The 25,909-nt window shown below is 39.5% G+C and overlaps 1 protein-coding gene across 4 annotated transcripts in view; it reads right to left on the bottom strand.

Annotated features, from left to right (window-relative positions):
• Positions 1 to 14,263, bottom strand: part of ptpn12 (protein tyrosine phosphatase non-receptor type 12) — a 46,181-nt gene extending 31,918 nt beyond the window's left edge. For all 4 annotated transcript variants that reach the window (XM_078281344.1, XM_078281343.1, XM_078281345.1 and 1 more), the window contains exon 1: positions 13,664 to 14,263. In XM_078281344.1, the coding sequence (XP_078137470.1) occupies positions 13,664 to 13,765 (102 nt within the window). In that variant the 5' untranslated portion in view covers positions 13,766 to 14,263. The remainder of the gene's footprint in view (positions 1 to 13,663) is intronic.
• Positions 14,264 to 25,909: the final 11,646 nt, after the last annotated feature.

Here is a 25,909-nt window from a genome sequence, read left to right as displayed (position 1 = left end):
CTGCTTCTGTGCTGGGCCAGAGCCCAGGAAGACACACACTCAAACACAAATACACATTGAGCAAGAGAGGGCAGGCAACAGTGATTTGTGATGGTTTGTGATTCCCCCAACCCGCAAAACACATTATCTGGAGACAAACATGCACACAATTGTGCTCTCTAACACAATAATGATGATAAGTATTTTCCTTTTGTAGCCCATGTCCCTTCATTTACAGCAAACTGGGAAGTACAAGTCGAGATTGTCCCATTAGAGCCAATGAATTCTGACATTTTGTAGTCTCTAGTCAATGATTTGTTTTGGCCCTGAATTGCTAGTTTGAATCTATACATGATAGACTATGTCAGCTGCCAGTTAGAAAGAGATTTGATGTTTTCACAAGGTCACAACTTATATAATCATGGAGGTCAAACTGCAAAGGATTAGCCACAGAAACAATCCTAGAAAACAACTTCAGTACCTTGCTCACAGACATTTCAGCATTTGTAATTCCAGGCCGACACACATTAAGTTGAATCTCTCTCTCTCTCTCTCTCTCTCTCTCTCTCTCTCTCTCTCTCTCTCTCTCTCTCTCTCTCTCTCTCTCTCTCTCTCTCTCTCTCTCATCTCTCTCTCTCTCTCTCTCTCTCTCTCTCTCTCTCTCTCTCTCTCTCTCTCTCTCTCTCTCAGGAATTTTCAAAGTTGGAAACAATAAATAAACTGAATATTTTTAATATTGCTTGTTATAATATTGTTAGTCTATAACAGGGAACTTAAATGTACTTGAAAAAAAAAAACATCTTGCAGCATAACCTTGGTTAAAACAACCTGATTTAATGCAACTTCAGTTGAATGTCCTCCCTATATTCGTCAATGACATGCACACACACAGTAATCAGCATAGGCTACTACATACTTGCCAACATTTAGTTTTTTTTTTTTTATAAATACGGGAGGTTTTTTTTGGAGGGGTCATACATAACCCATTGCTATTTACCTGTCTGTGTTAATTGTATAGCCCATTTGTTCTTGATAGGCTGCAAACAATAGACAGCGCTGATGGTTAGCTTAGCATGCATATAACCATAGTAAATCAAAGGCAGCATGCTAGCTACCTTCATATGTTAAGCTAAAGGTCAATGGTTTGGGCTACTACTTAGCCTACTGCAGGGTTATTGAGGCCACACCCACTCCACAGATCATTTCTGGAATCCAACATTCAGCAGCAGATTGAAGCTGATTGAAAACAGCATTTGAGCCCAAGGACTACATCCCATCCAATTTCCATTAATTCCCATGAAAGTTTCCAAATTGGAATGTTTCCAAAATTCCCCAGCTAAACTTTCCATGGAAAGCAATATTAAAAATATCAAGTTTATTCCCATTAATTCCCGTTTATCCCTGTTAATTCCCATTTATTCCTGTTAATTCCCATGAAAGTTTCCAAAATTACCCAGCTAAACTTTCCATGGAGGGGAGTCGGTGCCTTGCTCAAGAGCACCTTGACAGTTTGGTTAAGTATAGAGGCTACACTGTCATACTATTACACTAACAAACAATTTTCATCCAAGTAAGCTGTATGCAAACATTGTAAGCATTGCATACTTAAATTTGGATTGGGTGTGTTTTTCCATCAACTTGAATGAAGTCAAGAGATGTCTGATTTGTTTTTATATTAGAAATATGCATCTGACACTTCTGAGAGGCTGCAGTGAGAAGATATTTTACAGACAGCATTTCAAAATGTCCATAAACACACTTGAACTACCATTTATAGTCAAATTCGACCATTCATCAGCCTGGTAACCTAATTACTGATAATAAAAAAATCCACCTCACACATGTATAAAAGCTATATTGTATTAAAAATTCAGTTTTTTTAATTTTATTTCATTATGGGGGGGAAAATGGTATGGGAGACCCAGCTTCTATCTGTCTCGCCATTTTTCTCTTTACTTTCTATTGTCCCAGACAGACCCTGTTTCTAATTACTCTTACTTCCTCTATTACATAAAACACACACACACACAAATAATGGGTAAGCCTGGAGGATGCAGAAGAAATTAAGCAGAAGCAGAGAGTCCTCGCCTGCTGCTCTGTACCTTTTCTAAACAAACCGACGAGAGTTGGAGTTTAAGAAAAAGATAAAAAGAGAGGAAAGAAGTGGAGGAGAGGAGATATCGGGGGGGGGGGGGGGGTGGCAAAGGGGAGGTGAACAGGGAGGGGGGAGAGAGAGAGAGAGAGAGAGAGAGAGAGAGAGAGAGAGAGAGAGAGAGAGAGATAGAAGGAAAGACGGAGAGCCAAGGCTTTTAAGAGGCACTTGGTAACTAAGCTAATGGGTTCTTTTATTCCCTGTTTCTGTTGTCCATTCACACGCTCCCTTCACACACTGTCGCTTCGCACTAGCTTCTGTCCTGAATGGAGGGGGGGTCCAGAGAAAGAGGGCTTGTATCTATCACTACTCAAGTGTACTTCTCAATTCAATTCTTATATGTTGCACAGTTAGTGGTGTATCAATTTCTCCAAAGTGACAAGTGATGGAAACACTCTTGTAGGGCTGCCTGCAACTAATGATCATTGTCAATATCAGTTACAATGAGTCAATTATTCGATTAATAGACAGAAAATTATCCAACTATTCTCATAATTAAAAGGTGCCGTAGGTAGGATTGCGACTAACCAAGAAAAAAATTTGAACATCAACAACTTCTCAGTACCTCCCCCCTTTCCGCTAAAGCCCAAAACGGTCTCCTAAGCCCCTCCCCCCACAAGGGAGAATGAATGTGTGTGCATGAGCAGTGATTGACACGCAGTTAGACACCCCCCCCGGCCCTGATTGGTGCATCTCAACAGGGAGCGGTGGATTTTTGATCACACAAATCACACTACAGGCTGTAGGTGGTGCCAGATTTTTTTTTTTTTTAAATGACCTGCGTCATGTAGTTCTACTGGAACATATCAGAGCAAATATGACTGAAAGTTAGTTTTATAAGTCTTACCTACTGCACCTTTAAGTCATTGTTTAAGTCTTAATAATTAAGTCTTAATAATAGCCAACTATGTGGCTATAACCTTGGGCTCTGGGAAATTGTGACTTTTTGTTTTGTAGGACAGTTGAAAGATATAACTTAATCACAATTATGATACAGAGAAATACAGCAAATTCTCAGGTTTGAGAAGCTGGAACTGGTGAATGTTTTTCATCTACGACCTAACCACAGTAACCAGTAATCCAATTATTTTAAATAGGTCTACAGTGGAAAAACATGTCATCATTGATTAATCTGCTGTTATCGTCTATCTGCCTTGTTTTTATTTTACCTACTGTTACACAGAACAACAAAGCCAAAGAAAAGCAAATGTTCACATTTGAGAAGCTGCGGAAAAAAAATGTTGCTTGAAAAATTCATGTTGTGAATTTATATACAATGATATGAATAAGAAAAACAAATCCTAATTTAAGAACCTAGAACCACTGAATGGTATGCCCTTCTGCCTTATATGTATGTATCAGTTATAAGAACGGGCTTTACAGAAAAGGTCGAGCAGATTTGTACCTTTTAAACAACTGATCATAAGAACACAAATGTATCGTTTATGTTATGCAAAAAAAAAAAAAAAAGCATCATGTACACAACATCACAGGAAACTATTCTCTTCACAGGAAAGGGAAGTGACTAAAACCCTAGAAAACACTTAACATTTTCTGTTTTTCACACATTAAAGACAAGAATGCACTGAAACCACCTACGCTGATGACTGATGTGGTCGTGTCTGCAAAATGTGTGAAGCTGATTTTAACAGCTGATGGACATCTCTTATTATATGTTCACTTGCACTTTTGTCAAAAGTTCAACTAGTGTTCAACTTTGCAACACACTCCAGTGTTTTTATCTCTATAATAATAAATTATTTCTCACATTGCCCTCGTTCCCTCCACACTATTTCTACCTTTCCATTCTCTTCCTTTTATTTTCTTGCCTCCTATCAGTCAGAGTAAAACAGCATGACTGAGTTGGCCAGTTTCCTGTGAATGCTCCACACACACACACACACACACACACACACACACACACACACACACACACACACAAAATAGGTCACACAAAGCTCTCAGAAAGCTCAATCTCCTGCGCTGCGAGCACGCGGGGAAGCGATGCACTGTTACAGCACAGAGACTAAAAGGGTCTGTATGGCTTTCTTTATGACTCGGTCGCCCTGCTTCTCTCCCTCTGTCAATTCAATGAGCGTGACTGGCGTGCTTGCTGCTCTTCTTTCTCTGCGTGTGGCATTAGTGTCCCAAATCAGAAAGAAACTGCAATGTGCAAAGTCATATTTGGCTAAACAGAAAAACGTGACTGCACCAAATGCTGAATGCATAATCAAGTGAATGAATGTGTAGTTGTGAAAAGAAGGGGTTGTGATGAATGCGGCAGCATGAATCTGCAGCAGCATTAAATAAATAGTTTGCCATTTTGGGCTATACAGTTCTTCATTTTCCTGCTGAGAGTTAGATAAGATACCACTCTCACACGTCTGTACGCTTACCGTAACCAGCAGAGACTAGAGTAAGTTCCTGCTACCTAATATCATAACAGTCGACAATCAGACCGTATTTTGATTTGAATACCTTTAGACAGAGTCAAGTTAGCCGTTTCCCCCTTTTTCCCATCTTTATGTTGAGCTAAGGTAAACAGCTACTGACTGTAGCTTCATACGAGAGTGGTATCAATCTTCTGATTTAACTCCCTGCAAAAAAGCAAATAAGGACATTTTCCAAGATGTCGAATTATTCCTTGAAATGTTTGGTTATTTTCTGTACAAAAAAAAATAATATATATCACATTTTTCAGAGAACAGGTCACCATGTCAGGTGTCTACTGTTGGTTTAACAGTTAAAGAGAGATGAATAATCAAGCTCAATCACTAAGGAAATAACATGAAACCCCACCCTGACCTTTAGCATGAGTCAAGGGTCCAGAACTGTGTGTGTCCCCTCCTTGTTAGCTAACGTTAGCTTTAACGTCAAAAGACAAAACAAAGTGGACCGATAACATAAAAAATAGAAAGAGATGGAGGGACAGTCAGAGAAACAGATGAGGGACTCAAGTAGATCTGGGAGATGTGGAAAAAAAAACTAACAATTACCAGAAGACCGTCTTCTGGTTGACGTATCAGAAATATCTGTGTGTGGGGCGGCCGCTGGCTCACCCAGAGTGCGCCCCATGTAAACTAAGTCCTTTGCAGCGGCCTGGGTTCGAATCCGACCTGCGGCACTTTGCTGCGTGTCATCCCCTCTCTTTCTCTCCCCCCTTTCCTGCCTATCCACTGGCACTATCGCATAAAAGGGGGAAAAAAAGAAAGAAAAGAATATCGGTGTGTAAGTGTGTAAGGTGATTAAGTATCTGTGTTTCCTCAAATAAAATAAAACGGCAATAAAATACCATGATGTGAAGTTTGACTGACACCCATATTATGCCATCTGGTTTCACCCTCTTCTTCTTTAATGGTTTAAAAAGGACTGGAGAATTAGCGCCACTAACCGTTTATCTCAATGCACCCAAATGCTCATAATCGCATAACGGTAGCGGGTGGATTACTTTACTTTTCCTTTTGCCAGTTTTCTGGAAATTCTGTTAAAATTTGCCCAGAATTTGGATGGAAACTTGACTATTGAGTAATTGATGAAGTTTGACTTTATGGCATTATCAAGTAAAGAGAAGAAGTGTAAACATTTTGCATTTCAAACTGAGAAAGCAAAACTGAATGCCACATTGTATGATAGGATATAAAGAAGAAAACGCCGTGACACAATAACAATGATAGACGCTAGACAGTTACGCGGTGGCCAGTCTTAGAGACTGGGCAGTCAGAGAACGGGAATGGAATAATAAGTGAAGGAGAGCTTGTAAGGATTCAAAAAAGGAAACACATTTACAGTATCGGTCGTGCATTTTCTCATTCAGGGTTTGAGAAGTGTCCTTGAGTTAGACACTGAACCCCCAGTAAGACTTTTCTGCAGCTGACCACCATGTGACTTTCCCTGTGAAGATCAGAATGACTCCCCTCCCTCTCCACTATCATTTGTGTTTCTGAAATAAGCCTGAAACCACAAACACCCTCTAAAACTCACTGCATAAGTTCAAAAGTGAAGGAGATCATCAACATGGAAATTATTACTGAAAGCACTAAGATACAGGCACATTCCTGGAGCCCAAAAACACAACCTGAGAAGTTTGACATGTTTGAATTTTAGTTAGAATTGTTGACTTCGCTGCGAAGCGGTTAACATTTCGCGGTATTTGCCTGGTGGTAATTTCCCGCTTTGGAGCGAGGCCTGCTGCAGGAAGCAGATGTGGACAAACCGCATATAATCCTAATCGACTGGGACAGGAGCTCATTGTGAGTTTAGTGTGTGCTTGGTGTTTGTGTGCATGTATTAATAATCACTTCCCGGCTCTGAAATTCACAGGCCATCAAACTGTTCTCACTAAGCCTAATTCTGTAACATGCCTGTGTGATTTATACATCTTAAGAGTGTGTTTTTGTGCATTCATTTGACATTTTTGTCTGTCATAATATAATAATTTAATAAACGACTGGTGTATCCTGTCCACTTCAAGGACACACAGATGCTGCTGACATGTGTGTGTGTGCATTAATGTGTGTGTGTGTGTGTGTGTGTGTGTGTGTGTGTAAAATCACTGATGTGTTTGTGAGTTGCCATGGCAAAGATGACTCCTTAATGTAGCCATTTCCTTCCACATAAGTCACACATTACACCAAGGGTATTTCCTGAGTATTTTAGCCATCTCCCCTTATCTTGATCAATAAAGTTCTTCATCATCATGTAGAGACACGCACACACAAGAGCGAGTTTCTGGGTTAAGCCGTAGGAGGAGGGCGGGTGAGAAAGAAGGAGGTTTGTGACACCAGAGGAAATTGGGAAGTCTTGTTACAGTAACATAAAGGCGGGCTTACAGTGGCGCACACACACACACACACACTCAATTTTTAATCAGTGATGGAAGATGGCGGAGAAGATGGCGGATTTTACCAGCTATAAAGCCAAATAGAAAAACGAGTATGCATTATTTTTTGGGATAAATTTACTGAAACCTAAAGCGGTAGACTGCCTTAGCTGAGTTTATCTGAAACAACTCTGGGCAATCTCAGCATGAAGTTCCCTAAACACAAGTCCACCCTTCTCTTGAAAACACACACTATGTGCTGGCAATAGCCTACCATGCTGTTACGCATAAATGGGGTCCTTGCATCCCTGACCAGTGAGATGTTTTGTGTGTGCGCTTTTGTAATACATGGGCATAAAGGCTTCCAGATCATGTGCTGAAAGCTCAAATGTGTGTGTGCAGGCACTTAAAATGCAAACACACAACTAAGAGAGGACAAGGGGAAGCCCCCTGGGGACAGTGGAAATAGCTACTACACACAAACCCACAAGAACACACACACACACGTTAGGCATTGTCACATCTCATTTTCTTGGCTCCCCTCTGAGTGTTTAATGTCTGCCCGACAGGACACATGTTTAGAGAAGCGTGGGCTTGCACTTTTTCGTTGTCTTTGATGTGCTGCATGGGAGTAATGTACTTGCAAAGGTGGGACACACACACAAACACAAACCCTGTCTAGTCTGCAGTGTGGAGCGCAGTGTTCCCAAAAGCAGGTACATGTGTTTTTAAGACAGTGTATTTAGAAACAATCACAGGTAACACATGACAGAGGTAACGGATCACACAGATCAGACTTTGTTTCCGACCATGTGATTTATTTCCTGCCTTTACATCTTCCAACTTGAAACACTAGTTTGTAGCTACATTTGCTGGACCTGTGAAATGATGTTTACACCTCTATGAAGACACACAAAGTGTCTCCTCCTATCTCATACATGGCCTGCAATATCCAGGTCTGTTAACATGCAGCAGACGTCTGTTCAGGTGCCACATGGGGGTATATATATATATATATATATATATATATATATATATATATATATATATATATATATTCTTTTAGGCTGCGGTGGCCTGGTAGTTACCGAGGGTTTCCCATAACACAGAGGTCACAAGCTCAATCCCTGCAGCATGTCTATCAACAGCTGTGTGTTCAATCAACCTGGCCTTGCTAAGCTCTATACTCGTAACACTGTCACCTAAATACTATAAAGGTTCGCTTTTTATGTAGAAATACACAAGTCCTAATCAAATTAAGAAAGTGAGCCTGCATGTAAGACGAATGTCTCTAGACTGCTTCTCTCTGAAAGTTTGTGTCGCAGACACTTTATCTCCACGACAGCAGGAAGCGCTCTGAAGTAGGGCTGTGCAATTAATCAAAATTTGAAATCGTGATTACGATTCCGGCTACTAAGGATCACAAAAACAGAATAATCGATTTATTTCGTCTCGCGTTCTGAATGAAAAAAAAAAAAAAAAAGTTAAAATGGGAACAGTATTAAGAGATATGTTTGATATGATATGTTTAACTTTTGCACTGCTTTGTAACTTCAATAAATGCAACATCTTTCTGAAAGTCAATGAGTAATCGTGTCAAATAGTCATGATTTCAATATTGACCAAAATAATCGTGATTAGGATTTTTTCCCATAATCGAGCAGCCCTACTCTGAAGCTGGTTTCACAAAGCCAGATTTGGGAGTCCGCTATATTAACTTGGGACGGGTCTGGTCACAACAAAACGTAACACCTTGTTCATTTCATTTGAAAGAAAATGTCCACATCAGATAATTCGTTCATGGCAGCCAAGTGAACCCACACTGAGTTTTCACATATTGTTCAACTTTAATGAAAGGTGCTCTACGCGATGTTGAGTGACGACACTTCTTGTTGACGTTCAAAGTATTTTTCAAACAAAACGAGGCTAGCTCGCCCCTCCCTCCTCCTCATCCCGCCCCCTCTCCCTCCCTTCCGTGTTTCCGCGCACTAACCCCCGAACCCCCACATCCTTCTTGTCGGTTATTGGCTGGAACGCTGGAAGACTGTTACGTTTCGTGGTGCAGGTTGTCGCAGTTTGTTTTTGTTGGCGTTTGTGGAGCCTGGTCTGTCTACAGAGACCGCGTTTTTTTTTTTTAAACAGTGTGTTCAGGGGACAGGCAGCTCGTGGATAGTGAGGAGATGTTTGCTGTATGTGACATGACAAAAAATGTAGCCTAAAAAAACCGCGTGACATCGCTTAGAGCACCTTGAACTTTGATACCCAAATTCCCTCTGTCAAGGGGGCGAACGCACTGCATGGTCCAAAATAAAGGAAGCTAAATTCATTTCATACAGTTCTTCAACCATCTCCTTGCAGGATGGTTTGTAGTCAGTCACGATACAGGGTTCCGTAGATATCACTGTGTGCTCTTAAATGGGCTTTCACTTGCTCGCTAGTAATGGAGCTGGTGTCATCAGATATCTGGCATGTCTTAGTATATTCAGGCCAATTGCAGTGTACCTCTAGTAATCCCATTAGCCTTCAAAACAAAAAAAGAAGATGATACCTCTCTCTCTCTCATATTTTACCTTTTGGACGACTTAATTTGCAAGTTTTATTTAGTGTTCTTGTGGTGTTTTTATGTCGTTTCTTTTTACCTAGTGAATCGTATTACATCTGCACTACTTTCCCCAAATGTTTCTTCTTTTTAATCTTCTCTGGATGTGTTCCTAATGTTGTCTCTGTAACTGTCTGTTAAAAAACTCTGCCTCTCTTACATAAGCACACTAATAGCTGGTTTGGAAAGTCGTGGGTTGACAAGAGCCGGTTGATAACCACCCTTGTGAAACAAGTAAGATTGAAATTGTTTGGTTGTGTGGAACCAGCGACTGCACAGATGCCCCCAATTTTGCAGGACCTGCGTCATGAGACCGACTCCAGGACCTGACAGCAAGTATTTTGCCTTTCATCCCATTTGTATCCCTTAGAATGAAGCCATCATCATCGGACCAGATTGGTTAAAAAATGACCATAACGTGTGCCTTTTACTGAAGATATGCTGCATGATATCATTGCTGAAGCTTAAATCTTTTGAATATTCACTGGAGTTTCTTACTGCCATTTGAATCCACCAACGTGCAAAATTGTAATTAGAGGCACATACTGGCTATAATGCTGTATGTTTTTCAGAGTATATGGCAGCATGTAATCTAGCTATTCCATTACTATAGCGCCAACATTACGACAAATATGTGTTCAACCTTTAAATCCAGACTCGGGACTGTCTCTTTGCACGTCATGGGGGGCCCTGATGTAACCGCACAACATGCACCAGTATGTGCTGTGTAATTAGATCAGTTGTGGGTGTCTCCATGAATGTTACTAACCAAAATTCCTAAAATTATCAAACACCCTCACTAATTCTTACAGCCGAAATGGGTCGCAAAAATGCAGAAAAAAGAAAAAGAACAAGACCGTTCTCAAATTTGCGTGCCAGGCGGAAACATTTTCAAGGGTTCCATTGAACAGCTGCAAAAAGAGTACCAAACACAGCATATAATTTTTGACTTGTTGCCCTTCTAGAGCATTGTAATTATGCCTATAAAACACATTCTATATATAAACAACAATAGGCAGTTAAAGTGGGTGTTATGTTGGGGTGTTCTGGTGACTCAGTGTGCAAAGGAGCACACCCCATGCACTTGTGGTATTGTGCGTTTGACTCCAGCAATTGAAAGCTTCACGTAAGGCTTGAAAATTGGTACGACAGGCCGGCAGCAACCAGCTAAAGCACTTACTTACATGCTGGCTGTGGCTGATGACGAGTCTTAATTGTGCTTGGTACACTGGCACACAGCCCACCTGTGCTCAATCAGAACATGTTTTCTTCTCATCTACAAGCTGGTTTGTCTGCTGAATAATTCAGATGAAACTCTTAATTCACTAGCAGATGTTGCCAGCTGAGAGCAAATTTAGCTTGAAGCACCAGTTATATGAATGCCACAAAGCTTGACATTCAGCAAGTTTGCGTGCCAAATAATAACGCGATTACTGTGAATAATCGGATTTAAGAAATAGTTCAAATTGAATCGCTTACAACATGGCCCAAAGATGATGTACATGAACTGTTTAATAGTCATATTACTGTCTAGAGGGACACGAGATAGACAAAAGGCTAACAAGAAATATGTTTCGCTGCAGAAAGGAATGATTGTGTTTCATGCCAATAAAGCTCATTTGAAAGGAAACTGAACAGATATCACAAGAAAAAGCAAGGCACGACAAGCAGTCAGCGGTGACCTGAAAGTTAGAAAAGGGGGTTTCTGATTAAAAGGCTGCCATTTTCAGTAGCAGCAGGGGCTGAGGGATGTTTTGTTGGGAAACTTGATAAGAAACTCTTTTCTACCTCAACAAGCTATAAGATCACCTCTCCTATGGTTCCTCCCAATGTACAACAGCAGAGGACTGTGGTTGTAGTAGGCAGTTTGACAAGGCGTGGATGTGTGTAAAATAATGAATGAGAGGTATGGTGGTGCTAAAAGAAGAACCTATATTTACCCACTCAACTATACATGGAGAATTTAAGATTAAGAGGAACCAACAGCCAATACAAATGCACACTGAATATAATGTATTCACTGAATATATAATTATTCCAACTAAATGGCAATAGCACAGAATTTCAAGGAAAAAAAGTGTTAAGTCTGATCACATGCATTGCTCTCTCCCTCATCCATAAAGCACCTTCTCAATGTACAGCCCCAACGCCCCATAGTCTGGTTTTAACGCAACATCCGCTACCTCCCTGTTTTACTCTATGAAACGCACGCTCGAAGGACAGGACAGACCAAGTCATCAGCACACAATTTGACACATACAAACACAAAGTTTCCCTTATTTCAGAATTTGTTATGTACCTAATTTCAGCAAGAGAGGCCTGACTAATTGTGTAGCTTTTATCCAAAGTGTGCCCAGGAGTCGATAAAGCTCCAATTTTAAAGCCAAGACAAAATGTTATGAAATGAGCCAAGAAAGAATGTTGCAAGCTCCAGCAAGCAGCTTGCATGAAGTAAGTAAGGAGAATGGAGTGTGTGTGTGTGTGTGTGTGTGTGTGTGTGTGTGTGTGTGTGTGTGTGTGGGGGCAAAAGGATTAAAAGTTAACCGTTCTGATGCTGATTAGCCTCTTTCACAAATAATCAAACTGCAGTACAAGAAAACAAAGAAACACTTAACCTCCCTAGACCATAATGTGAATTCATAAAGAAACCCAAACGCCGCTCCTACTGTACAACTAGTTCAACTATAACTGAGACTCCTTTTGAGGCTTTACTAACAGTTACTGTACATCAATTTAAACTGAAATGTGCATTTATCCTCCAGTTAGCACATCATTTCCTAACCTATTCTAATCAAATCCATTTAACGAAAATGACAACTAATTATGGAAATGGTATTACAGAAGTGCATTACCTGTTGTGGCTATTTCAGCAATTTCACAAGGAAGACAAGTCCTATTTTGAGTCGGGAGTTGCGACACAACATCATCCAGGGATGCAGTGTGGGTAAACTTCTGACTGCAGGTCAGTGATCATCATAAGGCAAACAACAAATGTCTCTTTTAAAAAGCACCTTTCCACATGTAACAAAAGTACTTAAGTATGATGTTGAAGTACGATGAAGAATGATATTTTTTCAATGTTGGCTAAAAGATTGAACCGAAGACAGTACCTACTGAGAAAAACAGTAGGTTTTACATTTTTTCCTAGATTATTATATGCACTCAGTTGCCAGTTTATTAGGTACACATAGCCAGTCTAATACAACACATCTGCACTCACACCTCACAACCTTAATGAAGGCTATAATGTTTAGTTTTAAACTTACAGTTTAAACGGTTTTGATTCAACTTCATGGTTATTTTAGAGGCTGTAGTTTGTGGTGCGGTTGAATTTGATTAAATTATATATGGTTGTGTATTTAATATTATGTTCACCCTATTTATATCAACGAGGGTGAGATAAAGTGTATTGAGTCTGAAAGCTAGGAAACAGTATTCAGCAAATATATTTTTGTCTTTAGGTAGATTTATCATCCGCTACAGAACAAATCTGCCCAAAACTAAAATAAACTAAATAAGCAACTGCAGTCATTCTAGAAATATTTCATAGAGACGTCTAGCAATACACTAACTAAACAGGATGCTACAGGCACACAATAGGAGATAATGCATACAATTAAGCTCAGTTTGGTTAGTAGATACTCATTGCTTTTTGAGTATCAGAGAGGACAATGAATTACTGCACAGCATCCCAACAATCAGGCATGGTTACCAGACAGTAAGCCACAATAACACTAAGCCAGCATTTACCTACAACCTAAGCTATCCCAAGAACGCTATGTAAAAAAAATTAGCCCACGGGCAAAAAAGTGACGTGAATGTGTCTTGTTTTGCTGTTGTCTCTTTATTTTAAAGAAACAGGAGCCGGTGGTGTTTCTGTGGATTGGGAGACAATGCTAGGCCGCCATGTAAAGCCTGGAAATGGGAGGAAAAGGAAGAGGGCAGTGTGGCCGCCCCTGCCTCACCTCCTGGGGGATACAGGAGACGGGGAGGGGGGGTGGGATATGGAGGGTCCGTATGGAGGAAGAGGTGGACAATGTGAAGGGAGAGAGGTTTGGTTCAGATAGATATAAGGTAAAGGAGGCTAGGTAAGCTCATTTAAATTTTGACCCACCATAAAGTCGCTGCCGAAGTTGTCCTCTCCCCTCTCCTCGTCCCCCTCGCTCATGGCCTTCACCCCCTGGATAAACTTTCTCAGGATGCCGGCTTGGTCCATCCTTCAGTCCTCTTGTAACGTATCCCGTTGCCTTTTCCTTTTAAAAAAAAAACAACCTCCCAAAGCAGCAAGGGAGGAGAAAATTCAAAAATAAAACAAAAAAGGACACAAGGTAAAGGGAGAGGGGAAATAAATTAAAAATAAATAAGCTTCACGGATCCTCCCAGAGAGTCATCGTCGGTTCATAACACAACACCTTCTTTTTTTATTATCGCCCCATGTTGTTTCACCCTTTCCTTCTTTCTTCTGGGCTGTTTTCACAACGCTAACGGTTAACGTAGTCCCAAAGAAAAGCAGCGGCGGCCGGGCTTTCACGTCTACAAACAAGTTTACAACCGTGGCGTCATATAAACTGTTAACACTAGCTAGGCTCTGTGAGAAAAGAAAAAGATTGAAAAAGGACAAAAACCCTGATCCGGTCAGTCTATCTACCCCTCCCTGTCTACCTCGGTTGCCACATTCACACACTGCTGCTCGTTATTCGCTACTGGGGAACATCCGGACTGGGTAAAGCCGAGGGAGAACACGGCCTTCCTTTTCCAGGATATAGCGGCCTGTGATTGGACATCTGACACCAGAAATTAAAATCCCATTGGCTTACGTGGATGTAGCTCTACCAAAGATCCAAGTCTGATTGGATAGAATGTGTGTCTGTCGTTTTGACGCGGTTCGTCATCATTATTAGAAATTACCAAAATACTGTATTAAAAAACCCCTCAATATAACAAATATATGATTTAACTGTAATACTGTTATTTATATTGATTTAATGTATTTTATCATGTAATTATATGAATATGTACAGTAATCTTTTTTTCTAAAAGTGTTTCTTACATGTTGTGAATTGTATTTTATTGCTTGGAGTTTGCATACCATAGAAATAAGTATTAATATTTCCATGATTCATACTGTCAAAGTTGTTTTAATGTGTTGTTTGTGTATGTATGTTTAAATATGTAATTAACTGCCAGATAAACCAAGGACAATTGTACACCTTTCCATACTTTCTACTCAAATATAAAAGTTGTGCCCCTTTACAACAGTTGTTCCAATTAAATGTATTTGTATTTTTTGTTTGGTATGAAATCTGTTTCACAGAATAGACTAAATTGATTTCATTTTCCAGCCTCTAACTTTTTCTATAAGAAGACTACATATATTTTTTACAGTAATATAGCATACATATGTTTTCCCTGTATCTATACCTTTTGAATTTATAGGCTTATCTGATTGTTTTATAAACCTGCCATTTTATGGTTTTATCTGTTGTGGAGAAGGGGATGACTTTTCTCATTAACCTCTAATCCAAAATTATTCCTGAACTTCACACAGTTGCTTACATAAGTAGCAATATTATAACTCAAAATTACAAGTAAAAGTAATGAGCAGTAAGATGTCACTCACACCTTTCAATTAAATCATTGATGCATTATGTGTGATGTGAAAGCTTTTCTGTTACGTAAAAGGTCCAGGTGGCACTCTGTCTAATTCCTTCAATTCTTTTTAGTGGGGGTGGGAGTCACACAATCACACATTAAAGCCACTGACCTCCACTATCTCCCAACATAAATGTGCCTTGCACTGCATGCTGCACTCTGTCAGGAGATGTAGGAGAGAACAGGTTACAGTAAACTTCTCTGTATGGTTTAATAATCCTGTCACTCAGAGCCAGAGCGGTTACTGGATTTTTATCTGGATCATTAACACACACACACACACACACACACACACACACACACACACACACACACACACACACACACACAATAGATAGACAGACAGACAGACAGACAGACAGACAGACAGACAGACAGATAGATAGATAGATAGATAGATAGATAGATAGATAGATAGATAGATAGATAGATAGATAGATAGACAGACAGATAGACAGACAGATAGACAGATAGATAGATAGATAGATAGATAGATAGATAGATAGATAGATAGATAGATAGATAGATAGATAGATAGATAGATAGATAGATAGATAGATAGATAGATAGATAGATAGATAGATAGATAGATATTATGTGAAGCCCAGAGTGAAGAAGCAGCTAACAGCCAACAGATTAATGGCTCAGATATATAATCTGGATTAAGATACAACCAGAAATAGAAACAAACAAATTTGTCATGAAACATCCCCACTAATGGTCACACCGGTTACAAAATTGTGTAATTGTGTGTGTGTGTGTGTGTGTGTTTCTGTGTGTGTGTGTTTGTTAAATATGTTTAGTTATACAATAAAAATATTGTTGTTTCATAACTTTATTGGTATGCTAATTTTGAGCATCCAGTTCACTTAAATTGTATGTAACTGACAAACTGTTGAGCAACAGGGATGGAGTGAAGGAGAGAAAGGAGTAAATAAATTAGTATTCTGGATGGAGATGTCGGAGGACAGGAACTCAATAGACACTTGTGCATGATTAACTGTCTTCCGTTAAACACACACATGGAGAGAAGGGGACTCGAGTGACATTGTCTTCCTTTAGTTCTACCAGTGACAACAAACAAACCCATCTATTCAGTCTGAGGAAGAGGGAGAGAGACGCTGTCACTGAGCCAACAAGCTTTCACACACAAACTGCTTTTTGTTGCTCTTGTCTTTAAACGTATTTTCTTGTTATCCTTAGTAAATATGTCTGGTTTAATTTGCTTTGTTTCTGTACCCTCTTTATTTACTTAACATGAGGGACACAGTTGATTTGAACATGTCTGATAACAGAGCCTGCCATAATAATCCTCTCCTCTCCTCTCCTCTCCTCTCCTCTCCTCTCCTCTCCTCTCCTCTCCTCTCCCCTCCCCTCACACAACACACAACATGCAGTATGTCAACAAGCCCAATTTGACATACTGCAATGACTTTTGTCTGTCAGATATTCAGTTGACTATTATGTAAACAAACACATGAGAAGCTGAACATCGGGAATATTTGGCATTTTAACTTGCCTCTATCAATGTGATCTCTCAAGCTCTAATTTATATTTTTAGCCACAGACAATTAAGTCTTAGTTATGTTGCATATTTGCCTGAAAATGATGTTTAGTAATATTATTTATGTGCAGACAGAATTGTATGAGTACCATTTGAACCTACTGTTTTTCAATTTGATCACTGAAGTTATTTTGTTTTTGTGTTGTTATTATTTCAAGCCAATAAACTATCTAACTAACTAATTACAGCGTGTTATATTCGTGTTTATCTACTGTGTCTGAATAGAGGAGTGTAATAGCTGTTTGTGTGTGTGTGTATGGTTGAATGGGGAATAATATTTAAAAAAAAGACCTTATGGCCTCCTGCGATCCAGCCCCTTCTCTCTGTCACTTCCTTTTCTTAGCACTGCTTCTGTTTTCTCTGTACTGTATCTGACCCTGACCTTTGATCTCTCTGTGGAGAAGATAGTCACAGCAAGGGATCAATTACACATCATATTAAGATTCCCGTTTTCTTCCTTAACAACTCGCCCCCGTCCATCCTCATTTACCATGCTTGCTCTCTTTCTCCCTACTCCCCCTTTTATCTCCCTCTCTTCCTCCTTTTCTCCCCTTCTTTCTCTCTCTCTCTCTCCTGGAATGTGCTGCTCAGAAGCAGCTGAGTGGAGGAATGTTGCTGTAACAAGCCCATACACAACCCCAGGGGAGGGAGGCTCCACACACACACACACACACACACACACACACACACACACACACACACACACACACACACACACACACACACACACACACACACACACACACACACACACATTTCATCTTCATGACGTTTGTTCTTTGACTTTCTTTCTCACTGCTAAACGATAAACTCCCTCGTGTTCTGTCTTTTACCCGTGTGCCTGCAGTGGAGGGCAGAGCATGAAGCTGCATGTTTGAGAACATATAGCAGGATGAGTATATCTGGTCCAGACACAGACACACAGAAACAGAGAACGTGAGCCTGCCTGTTGCAATAATGAAGTAGGGTGAAAATGTTTGCCCACAGGGAGGAATGACTCAGTTGCATGCTGCTCAACCCAGCCATGCACCCCCTATTAAAGGCTTCAGAATTCACTCATCCACACTAAAAAATACTGGGTCAATTTTAACCAAATCTGGGTCAGTCTAGCACCAACCCAGTACCCATGAGCACAAAAAACACTGGGTCACCAATCACACCCAAAAAAAAGTGTTATTATGACCTAGTTTTAGTTATATATATATATATAATAATTTTATTCAGCCACACCAATATGTGGGTATTTTGAGTTGTAAAAACACTAAACAGAACACTAAAAATGTTTATAAAACATACAGTTTATGGTTTAATTGATGACCCAACAAAAATCTAAACATGACATTGTTACTGGGTCAAAATAACCACATATTGGTGTGGCTGAATAGCCTAATGGAAATAATATCAATAACTAAAATTAGGTCTAAATAACACATTGTTTTGTGTGTGATTAGTGACCCAGAGGATTTTATGCTCATGGTACTGGGGCGGTGCTAGATTGTTCCAAATTGGTTTCAAATTGACCAAGTATTTTTCAGTGTGTGCAAGTAAAATTAGAATACTCAAGTAAAGAAAAAATACTTCAAAATTGTACTTAAGGATGATATTTGCATTATCAGATAGAGACCCAACCTAGGTAAATGTTAGCTGGCAGTATCTGAGTCTTTTTAGGGTACTCCCATGAAACGAAATACCTTACCTTATTATTTTCTCCAAAATCTTTTCTCAGTAGGTTTTTTCCCCTAAAAGATAAAAAAAACACCACCAAAATAAAAATGTATGTATATAACATACTAATTAAAAAGTCAACAATACTGGAGTAACATGGACTAATGTAATGGTATCAAACAGAATGTTTGAATCTCAGCCTTATTATCTGTGTGATATGTGTGTAAAAAACAGTGTGTGAGGTTGAGAGTGTGTGCAGGGTGGGCTGAGTGGTGAGGTGGGTGATGTGGCACTGCTCAACCTTGTGTGTGTGTGTGTGTGTGTGTGTGTGTGTGTGTGTGTGTTCTTGGGTGCAGCCCCTTCCCTCAACAGATTCCAGCCAGCCTGTCTCTGTCTTTACCAATGACACCCACACACACACACACACACACACACACACACACACACACACACACACACACACACACACACACACACACACACACACACACACACACACACACTGGCAGGCAGCCAGACATTGGTGGTTGGACGCTCTGTCAGATTTAGACACGTAATTACTGTCCTAGCTTTTGAGAGCTGCGTATGTGTGTGTTTGTCTGTGTCTATTTAAGTAGCCTATACTGCATGTTTGTGTTTTATATGGAGTGTGTTTATGTCAGTGACACTGGTACAGAGCTTCCCTACTTGCATATTGACACATTATTGTAAATGGACAAGAGAACCTGACATAGAGTCCAGAAAAACTGCTTTAAGGCAATTCCAGTCACTGTAGAGCAGCGTACTATCAACTGGCGCCCCCAAGTGGTAACATTTGCATGTTGCAGTTCAAAAGTCACTAATAGAAGATGTTTCAATGAAGAAAAAATGAGTGCACTGAAGGAAAAACTAGTTGGTTCAGTAAGATCCAACATCACAAATACTCTTTTATACCATTTGTATATTGGTATATTGGTAATATTGGTAATTTATCCTTGAATGAACAACAATTACAGTATCTGACCCAACATGATGACATGTGGAGTTTGATAGTCAACATCTCAAATTCTTTCCGGCAAATGTACTACTAATGATACTGTAATGAAAAGATGAATTATGATATACTGTTAGCAGAACTGTAAAAACAACTACTATGAAATAAAAATAGACATTGAAGATGTTATTTTGAATCTTCCTTCTGTTTGTACAAATGGTGTGTGCAGGTAACTGAGAGTTAGAATGTGTTCCATGTTTTCACAGTTCATTCACAGTTTCATTAGTCCACATTCACAATGACTGAACACATCATACCTCCAAACGGCATATTGATCCTCAGGATTTTGTGAGAGACTTTTGCCTCAACTATTTTAGACCATACTATAACCATGAGCGACAAGAAGCAAAGGTACGAAATTCAGTAACTACAAGGTCCTTATCCTTCAATAGTACAGTAACACAGGTTAACCTCCCTAAACTTAATTACCAGGCGACTGACAAATCAGAGAAAAATGGGAGAAGGGAGAGGATAGAAGTGATGTGAACCCAAACAAAAAAGTTGACACAAGAATACGGTCATCTGTTTTTCCTCTATATTTCATCTACTCTCTGTCACACTCTTTATATACATTTCTATCAATGTACCCTTTATTTCAATGTATTGTGTATCTTCATTATTTTTATTTGTCCCTTTCTTTTGTTTCAATTACAATATTTTTTTCCTGAAGTCCACAATTAACACCAATTTGAGCTTTTTCTTTCCAAACAGTAATTTACAGTAACTTCAGTTGTGTGCCCTGCAAATTTAAAGTGTAAAAATAGCACAACAAAGAAAACCTTATATGAATTATTGATCTAAGTGTTTCATCGCCATCAAATCTCACTCTGAATTATATTCAATTTTGGAACATATAACAGGTTCATGCAGGAGATGTCCATGACTTCATGCCATCACATTTGTCCAGGCCTGTTGTACACAGATTCAACCTGCCAGAAATTGACAATGGCCAGCTGATTAAACGACACACAGGCAACATAAGGGTTGGTCTGCCCATCTAAATAATAACAAAGCAAACCCATAATTTATTTTGCACTGCGTAATTACTGTTACATTTGATTGATTATGAATATTATTGTGTTTATCATTACCAGTAGTACCTACAGTAGTATTAGAAAAGACACAAAACACTTACTGGTATTTTGCAAGTTGTCGCTCCCCCTAAAGTTCCCCTTCTTCTTTTTCCTACTGTATAACATATCAGCGTGCAGGTAGAGGCAAACTGGTTTCAACCCACCTTCCACCATTACCAGTACAGTACATTACCCAGCAGCGGGGCAAGAAGTTTAACAAACGCTCCTCAGCCTCCATTCTCAGGTTGGACTCGCATCCACAGCAGGACAGACGTGGCTTTGAGGAACTGCCCGTGTTACCTGCAACTGAGATGTTTAGAAGAGCTGTTTGATGACATATCAACCTGAAACACTTTACCAGAGGGACACAAACTCCAGCCTGTAACCTCATGTCTCATGCTCTTTGAATAGGCTCAAAACTTAAAAGTAGACTACTGGAATTTAGTAGCTTATGCTCGTACGTTTTCTCAACATTTAAAGATCAGAATTCTATTTGTTTATTTCCATTGTTTGATGAAGCATTCATTGCACTTAACTTTGAACAGAATGCATTTGCCTCCTGGTGCCACATTGTCAAGTTTAGATAACTCAAGATCTGACCCAGGGTTATTTGCAGTATTTCCTACTTCTCAGTCAAACCTTTAAAGTTTTACTCTTTTTTTTTTTCTAGAATTCTCGTGCAGTTGTCAAACAGCTCGATGGTGTTTGAAGCCCCCAACGTCTCCTTCCAGGCAGTGCTGCGACCGTTGACTTCAAGGCATCTAACCCTAACCTTAACCCTTAATCATTGCCTAATCCTAGTGCCCTCCAGGCAACGCTGCCTGGAAGGAGACATTGGGGGCTTAAAACACCGATAAACTGTCAAACAAGTCTGCAGCAACAAGGAAGCAAGTCAGCTGAAATGGGGCAGAATGATGCCTGTACAAGATGCCAGTGAGCTTTACAACTTCTGCAAGCTGCCTGATATCAAGTACACTCAAGTTAAGCGCTCCAGGCCAAAGGGAGGGAATCTGCACAGACTGCCAGCTGTGCTGCCACCAATTTTTATTTTAAAGAAAAGAGGACAACAAGAACTTCAACAGTCCCCAGTTGCAAACATGCAGAGGGCTGAGAGTCGCAGAGCGGACAAAGCAAAGAAGAATAAAATGATATGAACATTTAAAGCATTAAACCTGTAACATCATCTTGGAACTTTTTTTGTTTCACATTAACTGTGTCACTTCATGCATTCTGTTTAGTAAACATGTATTACCTGAATAAATGTACATGCCTCATCATCCGAGATACAGAATCAACATCATATTCCTTTTTCTATTTTTATGTATAAAACTTTGTAACTTACTTTTTTAAGTACTCTGCTGTTTTAATACTAGAGTAACTCAGCATCAATCAATTGATTCAGCAAATGGCAAAAAATAGTTGGAGAGGTTGAGGTGTAGGTTTAACAAAATGGTGACTTTGACACAGGAAGCTGCTGTTCGTTTTCAGTTTCCTATAACAGCAGTCATAGGTTCTTTTAACAGTGACTACAATCGTTTTCTAACCTTAACAACGTAGGTGTTTTTCTTAATTATGAAGATGATGGGTTTCTAACTTTAACCAACGAGCTATCGTAACCCAAACCATGATCTTTAACTGAACTTTAGCGGTGTCAGATCAGAGTAGAGGTGAAAATGATTCATCTTTTGCTGATTGTAGTCAGTTAGTTAATTTCACTTCAAAGATTCATGTCACGACTATGTAGTTTGTTCACCTTTTTCAGGGTTTTGCATTTTTACAAAGTCAAACATAAGCCCCACCCCATTCTACTAAGAGTCTTGATGACCTTTTTTTCATAAATACATGCATTCAACAGTTAAGACCTTTCTTGGCAGAGTGCAGGAGGACCTGTTGTGGCATTACTCACGCTCCATACAGAGGTGGAATGTTGATGGTCAGAGATGCCGCTTCCCTCCTCTTCTCTTTTCTCATAACAAAACATCTGTCCAGGGTCACTCTGTGGTCCTTTTCCTCCTGAAGCAGTTGGAGAAGGAAATTGTGACGATATGGCAGCTGAGACGGGTAACAACAGATTCTTCAGAAAACCAAATGCCATCCTGTGGACTGCAACCGTGATGGTGATATTATATGCATTAAGTATTCATTTTACTATTGGATGGATGGACGGATGGATGGATGGACGGATGGATGGATAGACAGATAGATAGATAGATAGATAGATAGATAGATAGATAGATAGATAGATAGACAGACTGCTCACTTATATTTGCTTTGCATGTTATAGTCTAATAATTATTATCAGAAATACATGTGTTCAATTGTCTTCAGTGGTGGGGGGATGTATTCAAATCCTTTAGCTACTTAAGTAAAAGTAGCAATATTACTTTAATCAATACTGATCATATGTTTTGTATAAACAATCTCAAATCTGCCAAGTAAATAGTAGCTGCCAGGTGGTTGTAGGAGTAAAAGGTACAATATTTCTCTCTAAAGTAGCATGAATGTGGAATACCCAAGTAAAGTACAAACACCTCAAAATCATACTTAAGTACAGTATACTTACATGTGAGTGAAATTTGCAGCTGTGCAGTAAAGCCACTGTTGCTTTCCAGATCTGGTGTGTACTGTTACTTCTTACCTTCTGGACAGCCAGAGCTTTGAATGTGGGAACGGCAAGGTGAGACTGACAGGTGATAATAACACAAGTCATTTCTATATATTCTGTACTTTACAGAATAAAAAATGGCAAATTCAGTCTCCTTTGGTCTTGGTTGTATACTGTCTATGGTTGTAACAAGCGCGAGCAATATTGGATAATCTAATGAAGCAAATATGGACTTATATGTATCTAAATGAATAAAAGTCACAGTGTGCCCTAAAAGAAATCAGTAAGATCTTAAAATCACTCCTAAAAACAATATGTAACCATGTGACATGATGACGGTAACACCTCAAATAAAAAGGTGCGTCGTCTGAAATATGAAACTGGAAATTGATGCAAATCTGGTTAAACTGAAATATAGGAATGTGTATTATCTGCATAACAGTTGTTTTTTTTGTTTGTTTTTTTATCAGGAATTATCTGATCAAAAATACTGTATGTAAACAAGACTATGAATCTGATGAAAGACATTTGATTGCAGCTTTCGGTACTGACTGAGATTTAATACCCAGCCCTAGTCACTTTGTTGTGCTCTGTCCATGTTGATGTGATTGTGAGGTTTGTTCTTGTAGGATCTTGTAGATTCCAGGCTGGAAATTTGGGCCAGATTGGTGTATTTCTGGTCGGGCTTCAGTCTGATGGTCTGTATCTTGCTGCTGCAGGAATTCTGGAGAAGAAATGGCTTCTATGCAAGAGTGGTATGTGGATGTCTGTGTGTAAGATATTCCCCCTCGGAAAAAAAACTTAAAACTTGAACCGTCTTTCCCTCCTCTTGTTTCTCTTAAGTCAATTGTTGCAGCCAGTGTCCTGTTTATGAATATGCTTCTATCTGTTGGGTTTTGGGAAAAAGAGAATCAGGTAGGCATATCCCACCTCACCTGTATAGTTGAATGCTGTAAACATGAACTAGCATGTTTACAGCAACTACCTCCACGTTTTGGGTCGCCATGACATCTTGGGTAAAGAGTATTACATTCAAATCAGGTTATTTCACTTGTTTGCACACGCATTAAAGACACAGTGTATTCCTCTTACATCACAGTAAATAAAATGGCATGAGACCGTCCTACTTCTTTCCTTTCTTTAGCCTAATTATCTCACATGGACGGTCAAATAAAAAAACAAATTGTTTTCCTCAAATGTCGCAATTAAAAAGTTGTGTTTTCTGAAATGCCATTGTGTTTCTCTGATGATGTATTTTGTATTTCAATAATGTGATTTGTCCACCATAGTTTTTTGTCTTCATTTATTTAATTTTTTTTGTCTTTGGGCCACCATAGAAAAGATTTAAAGATTAAATAAGATTTAGTAGATACATCATATCAGATGCCCTTAAAAATGTCATTATTTCCTTATTTATTCAGATCCACTTCACTGGTGTTCCCGTTCTCTTCTTTATATTGTGTATAGTGGCCACTTTGTTAAAGCTTGGGTATTGGGTAAGGACCAAGACATGATGGTAAATTTAGACAGAAATAACATTTTTGTTCAAATATGAACCAACTAACACAAGGCAATATGTTTTCCTTGTGTACTCAGATAATTCACGATATATGTGTGTACGTTTGGAAGAACAGTACCATTGGAGAGGAAATGGTTCCAGTGGTGTTCATCAGAAAGGACACTAACAACCAAACAGAGGAGGAAAACGGGAAAGACAGGGAGGCAAAAGAAAGCGGCAGTGATGGCGCTGTAGTCTTAGACATAGAAGACAGTACAAGTGGAGGAGAGTGAGAAGGCTGCAGGAAGAGTTTGACCCGCTTCATGTACAACGCCAGGTTCAATGCATGTGTCCATGATCCTGTTAGAGGAAGGTTCACCGCTGGTACCCACTGGTGCTGTGTTGGTTGATGCCAACAACCCCACCGTCATGTCTTTGGGGATTGGGACACCATGTTTTGAGTGTTTTTGAAAAAAAACTGGTTGACTTTAATAATGCACAACTATTTGTGAGCTAAAGTCTCTTGCTGGTGTGGCTGTATGGATGGGAATGTCTGTGTCAGTTGCGAGAACAGATACTCTGAATTGTCATAGCGCCATCAGGTCAAAACTGGAATTTGTCCAATACTTTGGTTTATGATAAAACACTTGCAAAAGTAATGCCAAATGTCAAAATCAAAAGTTAGGAGATGAGGAAAGGTCAGGGGATCACCAAAGTCATCCGGATTCATCCTCAGGGGACCACGAATGTCAATGTCAATGTTCAAAATGGCAATGCATCTAATAGTTGAGATATTTCAATCTGCCAAAGTGGCAGACAGACCATCAGAAAAGCTTGTACCTTCCTGCTTCATTGTCCAATACAGTGACTATGGTTACAGAATGGGAGTGTTTGTCACGTCTCAACAAAATAACACAATGTCAACTTTATGGTCTTGTGATGGGAAACCATGGCATGTTTAGAAGACGTCGCCTAGCAATCCCCCTCTGATTTCCCATCATTGCAGAACTAACCTAATATAGCCTACAGTAGGCAGAGCAGGAAGCGCTGGCTGACTGCAGTTAATGTAATCAGCAGTAAATCGTCATTCGACTGTGTGGGTGAGAGGGATAGTATGGACTTCATCACTGTGGGCTTGTAACACAATATAAGAGAACACTTTTTTGTGCGTACTTTTCTACACATTTAGTTTCAAGATCTCAGACCCTTAAAGCGGCTATAATCGATACTTTTATAATGATATGTATCAAATAATGTGAAACCGTTTGCT

The sequence above is a fragment of the Sander vitreus genome, chromosome 23, assembly GCF_031162955.1.
Source record: "Sander vitreus isolate 19-12246 chromosome 23, sanVit1, whole genome shotgun sequence".
In the NCBI taxonomy this organism is placed as follows: domain Eukaryota; kingdom Metazoa; phylum Chordata; class Actinopteri; order Perciformes; family Percidae; genus Sander; species Sander vitreus.
The sequence above is the reverse complement of the archived record's forward strand: the minus strand, read 5'-3'. Positions and strand labels throughout refer to the sequence as shown.